The sequence below is a fragment of the Paramormyrops kingsleyae genome, chromosome 20 (genome assembly GCF_048594095.1).
Source record: "Paramormyrops kingsleyae isolate MSU_618 chromosome 20, PKINGS_0.4, whole genome shotgun sequence".
Lineage (NCBI taxonomy): Eukaryota > Metazoa > Chordata > Actinopteri > Osteoglossiformes > Mormyridae > Paramormyrops > Paramormyrops kingsleyae.
Window position 1 is genome coordinate 12671140 of NC_132816.1, and position 6705 is coordinate 12677844.

General features: G+C 39.5%; 1 protein-coding gene across 1 annotated transcript in view; it reads left to right on the forward strand.

Moving 5' to 3' along the window:
* The first annotated feature begins 5702 nt into the window (after window positions 1–5702).
* zcchc24 (zinc finger, CCHC domain containing 24) overlaps window positions 5703–6705 on the forward strand; it is a 41565-nt gene continuing 40562 nt past the window's right edge. Inside the window, exon 1 of the mRNA XM_072703900.1 lies at window positions 5703–6285. Within this exon, the coding sequence (XP_072560001.1) occupies window positions 6049–6285 (237 nt within the window). The 5' untranslated portion in view covers window positions 5703–6048. The remainder of the gene's footprint in view (window positions 6286–6705) is intronic.

A 6705-nucleotide genomic window follows, 5' to 3' on the forward strand; every position in this document is an offset into this window, starting at 1 on the left:
AGCGTATTCAAGTATACCACTGTTTGTTTATCATGCCGGGCGGCTGGACGTAACTTTTATAAAGAAATGATCAAATTAAACCACTAAAGTTATTTAGGAGTTTGGGACTAATCTTGTTAGTTATTAGTCGCGACACGTGAACGGGTTTATTTTAGCCAGCATGTCTAAATAATCGAAGGGAAAGGTTTCGTGCTGACTAGCTTAGTTAAATTTGGATTTGTGGTCTATGTATGTAAACTTAATTTTTTGCGTTTTATTAAAATGTTCTTTTGACCACCGTAGTTAACTGTGAATTTTTGTAAGAAAGGGGAACGACGGAAAGAATTTGCCGGTCATCGGGCAATCCACAGACGGGCTAATAATGGCGCGATGCAATGGCGGTGAGGAAAAACCGCGGAGCTGAGCGCAGTCCGTGTCGGGCTCGGATGGACTGTAGCCGGCGACCACATCGGCTTCCACTACCGCCCGCTAAAACCGAGCTAAAGCGGCTCCAACCGGCGTCTGATCACAAACATCTCTGCACATTTACAACAATTTTTAACACTCCATGAATAGGCTACATGCATATTATGTGCTACTATGTGACATTTTGATTTAACTATTAAAATACTTCGGTATGGTGATGACAGACCTCCGGGGATGTTCCCGCAGTGGGCGTCTCCCTTTCCCTCTTTTTCTGTACGTGTGGTTTGCTTTTCCCACCCCTGTATTCGAGGGTTTCCACAATATACTTCCACGCAGGGAGATGGTGTAGTGGCCAATATGTGTGAATCGTTACTCAGCATGTTTGTCTATGGTGACAAATGTACAGATACTACAGATCAGTTAAGTGATGCAAACATTAGATTTATATTCAATAAATCTTTTCATTATTCTGATATTGGAAAATGTAAAAACGACAACAAAATGATTGCTTTCAAGGAAAACGTAACGTGAAGTAAACTTTGCACAATAGTGGTGAATCTGGACATTTCTGTGAAAATGGGACGCGTCAGGGCTCCTTAAGCCTTGGGTACAGCTATTTAGTAGCTAAAATGATAACAGCAAATATCAGAAAACACGTCTTACTTTCTAATGCAATTCAGCTGTGGGTGCGCAAGGATGCCATCACCTGGGGGACAGATGTAGGTGCAAGTTTTTCTCAGCAACATTTCACCATTGCCATAAAAATGATGGCTTAACCTTGCGGTTCATCTACTTCCTGAAAGACAGTTTTGTTGAATATCCAGCTATGTATCTGTTTATGTGGCTTTTTGGGTCATTATATATATATATATTTATATACATTTATAAAATTGGAAAAGATATGAAACTACTACATTTGCGATAAAGCGCTTAAGTGTCACAAAGAGTATATACAGTTAAACACTCAAAATACTCCAAGAAAACAAATTGTTCTGGCAAAAATTAAGAAAAGCCTGACAGGGGAAGTCTGTCTGATTGGTTAGCACTACGGGGCTTTGGCTTTCATTCCTGATTTTCCCTGGCTCTTCATTTACAGAGATTACATGTTCTCCCACAGCCCAAAGGCATGTGGTTAGGTTAATCAGTGTCTAAACTGCCCATAGTGGGTCAGTTATGCCCTGCAATGGACTGGCATCTCTTTCAGGGTGGGGTAGGTTCCAGCATCGTTGTGACTGGGTAAGTGGATAATGCAGGATGGATGGATTCATATAAATGTAAATGGAAAAAACTCAATACATCAAAAACCCAAAAATGAAGGCCTTGACTTGTTCTTGGGGAAAAAATAGGCACATGGATGCAGAACACAAGCCTCGCTTGAGTTCAGTACATCGAAATTCAAATAAAAATACTACATGGACAGTTGTATATTAAAAGACGTGAAAACATCACAAATACACAATGCTTAGATCAACAATGAAAACTTAGGAAGAGGAAGAATAAATCACAGATTAGGTGCACAATAATTCAACAAGGTCAGACGTCCTTGGAAAATTAAATAAAAATGTTAATTATATTGGCCCACATTTGAAAACATACTCATGTTTTCTGACAGAACTCAGTTCACATGTTTTAAATGCTAGTTCTCAGTCTACGAAGCACATGACTCCAGCAGGAAAAAGACAACTGAAATACTGCCAGAAGTGGTCAGAGGATCCACAATCATTTACATGTGGAACAATAACAGTTTGGCCTTTGGAAATGGAATTAGAAGAATTTAAACAAGCAGTTGCGCAATCACACACAAAGTCTTTACTAAAATTAAACTAAATGTTAATATTTCTATTCAAAACACAAAAACTTAGTTTATTGAATGTATCATCATACAAATAACATTGCATCATCCACCTTGTGATTGTGCCTACTTTATTATTTAACCATTTTTTTCCCCAAATAAACTTACAAGTTAACTCATCTATACAGCATACTATTTGACCAAAGAATTCTGGTAAAGAAGTTCACTGAATAACGCTACAGCAGGGTTCCTCTTGGGGTTTGAGCCAGCAACCTCCACATTGTACCTTTGTGTCTTTAACTGCTGCACTGCCTGCTGTTACTGGCAACCTCCGTTCTCACATTCCTGTGTGTTTCTCCATCTCTTCCAGCATCGTTGCTGATGCAGGTCACAGAACATGTCTTGGGACCCTCGAACACAACTCTGCCAATCACTACTTACAGTAAAAATGACACACAGATGTTATTACTTCTAGATCATACACAGATCAAACCTCTATCATGTCAGACTCCTCATCTGAAAATTCAGTAGACCTATTATAATTGATATATTGCACACAATTATTGTCAATAGTTTGTCTATACTTTATGTGACAAATGCTTCAGTTCATCCTTTCTTAATTGGAACATTCAAGGATTACATGGCATGAAAAAAAAATCACCTAGAGACATAGCCAGTGTTTCAAGGATTAATATCAGAGTTGCATTTTTAACCCAATGGAAACCAATCGAGTAACCAGCAGTGATTTGAACTACTAGGTGTTTGACAACACAAAATATTTACACCAACTATAGGTTTTGAAGTTATATGTATTCTACTACTGGATTTGGGTAACATTCAGTCACTGATTAGTGATTGCTCACGGTGGGTAGTTTAGGTCCAGAAAGTAAAAGTCCAGACCAAAATTTTGTTTCAACCAACCAATTGAGTATAGTCACAGAATATGAAACTGGTTGGTTAAAACAAAACCTTGGTCTGGATTTTAACTTTCTGGCCCTGACTCTCCAGCTCTGCCCAGAGTGGTAAAACGTGTCAGAAAGATAAAGCCTCTCTTTTAGTCTCAAACAGATTATATAAAAATCTGCGCATGTCTGTGGGCCAGTAGTGGAACCAGCCCATCAGCAGAAATCTGCAAAAGTAAGCTAGCCAGTCTACGCTAAAATAACTGAACCTATCTCTTCTTTAAGTGGCAGTCCTAGCTGCATAACCAACAGGCAAAATCCTCTCCCCTTCCCCTGCCGAGCTACAGACGGACCTCGTCCTGAGCTTAGGTCTGGCCCAATGACGACTGCCAGGCGGAGAGCATGAGACCTACACCCTGCCTGTAGGATTGCCAAAGGCAGGTCTGTTTTATGCACTTCTGACATCAAAGTAAAAGACTCACTGGGGGAAGTCTTGGTGAGAATTGGGTCCTGGTGCTCGACACTCACGGTGCTGATTTTCAGCCAAGGCCATTCTGCAGACCTGTAGCACTATGAAACATGTGCATCATGACACACATACTATAAGACTGCTCCTCAACTGTACTACAGGAAAGCATTGCTCATATGCTTGCAGATATTCTCTATCTCTCATTGAAAGTAATTTCAGGTTTTATTGCCGCATGTAGTGCAATTAATTTTTTACTTGGGTGCTTCCTTCTAACTATTTCCAATAAATACAACAAATATGAACGACAAAAATTAACACTAAACAAATAATAACACCACTGCAGACAAAAATCCCCTATGAACATCAATGAGTTTACACTGTAGTGCAAGTGTACACCGTTTTAACAGAATTTAGTAGTGGCTTCTGTTAATGCACACATAGGCCATACATATGGTGAAGTAATGATACTGATACGTTTATTTGACATGTGTGCATATAAATTCTTTGGTTTTGACATCTTAACTCTCCTATGAGACACACATAAAGGTGAAAGGGAAACTTACAGTCAGAGTGCAGGGCCTATCTCAAGGGCCCAACTGTGATACAATTGTTCTTCCAGTCACAAGAAAAAATCCATAATCCACAGAGCCACACACCATATCAAAGTGCAATACTATAAGTAAAGCCTTTACACAAAAGACAAGAGTTACATTCACGATTGGAGAGATGCAGGAGTCAGGATATTATACTAGATGCTAGATATAGCAGGATTGCACTGGGCATGGGTGATGCATTAATATGAAGTGTAAACAATAAGGTACTGGACCAAACATGTAGCACTAGGCAACAAAGTACCGACTGCGTTCCAGACCGAGTGGAGTGCAGGACTCAACAAATAGTTGGACAAGACATAAAGTACTGGGCAAACAAGTTCTGGACAATAGGTACTGGAAAAGTGTGACTCATGGTAGATATTGTGCATAACACCAGTAACATGCAGGAGCATTAGAAAACAGTGTCGTGCCATGGATACCATGTGAGCCAGCAGTGGTGGGAAGAACCTTGGGAAGGTTCAGTTTGTCATGTACGAAAGGCAGAGGTAACATTGCTATGGATTGTATAGATGACATCGAGGCCACGAAAATCAGGAAAGACTGACTATATTAATGTCAGCCCTTATTTCAAGCAATTCTAACAATTTTAGGTTAGTAAGCAAAATGATTGCAGAATTGTTTGGTATTTGTCTTGAAGGAAGTTAATGGGGAATACACATAAATAATATTAATATTCATTGCATTTATGTTTTGATAATAAGTGGAGAGTGGACTTTTGATTATTAGTCCAGTCGTTACTATGCATTATTGTGTAATATTGCCAAAACACATATCCTTGCCACCCCCCACCCCCCCCTCACTCAGAAAATAACTTTTTTGGCTGATATGCAGTTTTGCATTAATATGGCAAAGAACCAACTGACTCCGTATTTCTTATACGTTGGTTCAAATATAATAGTACAACGTTGTGATTTCGGTCCCTGCGACATGGAAGGATACGGAATAGCCTGGGAACCATTCCTTGTTGAATAAACAATGCCATTTGTTTCTCTTCTCCTTGAGGCTAATCAGTGAAATTCATGAGCTCCCACATTCCACAATCCCATGTGTGAACATTAACAGAATGACACTTTTAGTTTAACTACAATACTTTTAAGACGTTATTACGTATCTCAAAATGATCAATAATTAGAAAATATAATTTCAGCAAGATCATGACCAAAAATACACGTTATCTTTCACATTTGAGGTAGAGAACCGGTCGCATTTATTCACAAAATCGCTTTAGATTATAAATCTCAATGCCTAATGCGTTAGCACGCAGTAAACGAAGAGCCCCTGAAATATTTAAGCAGTAGGCCTATCTATGATATTCAACTTTCAACTGTTCTGCAAATTACAAAGCTGTCAGACCCCGTATCGCAGCCATTGCTGTTCCGTCCTGCTCAGCTGTTCTCATAAATATTCACCGATGAAACCAATGACGATGCTCGTTTTAGTGGGGGGGGAATGAGAGTTAATATTCAAAGCGGTGTCCTATTACCAGATGATAGACGAATTACCAGGAGCAGAGGATCCCTATTCGCCGCTCGTAGCATGACGCACTCCGGTTTCCCCCGAATATGCAATGAGTTCCTTGAGGCTCCAGTGCAAATAAAGATAGCGGACCGCCGCCTGCGGCTTCAACTTTTTATACTGACAACGTAAAGCTATGCCTTTTGCATAATCGTGAACTAAGGGACTTAGATCCCAGAAGGAGCCTGCGGGGTGAAGAAGAAGAAGGAGAAAGACAGAGGAGGATACTTTCGGGCGGAGAAACGCAAAGTAACACAATAGAAAAAAAGTGAACTTACGACCTAGAATCAGAAGTTGTGATTTACCTAAAACAGCGGAGAACCGAAAAAAACCAACATTTCCGTTTTAAAGATGAGTTTGATGTCTGCTATAGACACCAGTGCCAACGTGTACCAACCTGCACAGCTTTTAAACTGGGTATATCTCTCTTTACAAGACACCCATCAGACCAGTGCATTTGATGCGTTCAGACCAGAATCGAACTCTTCCCATCCGGAACTGAGCTACACCAAGCCTCCCGCTGCTGACCTGGGCTCCTCTTTAAATTCCAGCTATCTGAACAACTTCTTTCAGCTCCAGAGGAATGAGGTTAGACAGTTTTGGAATCCGCTGTTTTCCTTTCCTCTTTTCCCTTTCCCTTTTCATTTCTTCTGTGCATTTTACGGCTGGATTTGCGTCCAAAAATATAGGATGAATGCCACACAAGGAACTTCTTTTAATTCCCCATAAAAGTAAAATAATTTAGGTTATCTCATGCTTGCATGTTTTAATGTAAAATTACTTTGTTTTGTATGTATACACGAAAAAGTTATATAAAGTGCATTTTTATCGCAAACTTGTGATGCGGTACTGTAAGAAAGAAATAATCTGTTTTGCTAAAGTTGTTTCTTTTTAATATAAGTATGAAATAAAATACAAGGATGCTGATTTTATTTTTTTAGCAAGGTAGTCTTGAATTCTGTAAATATAACAATTAATTTTGGTGGAGAATGATCTGTGGACGCCTTA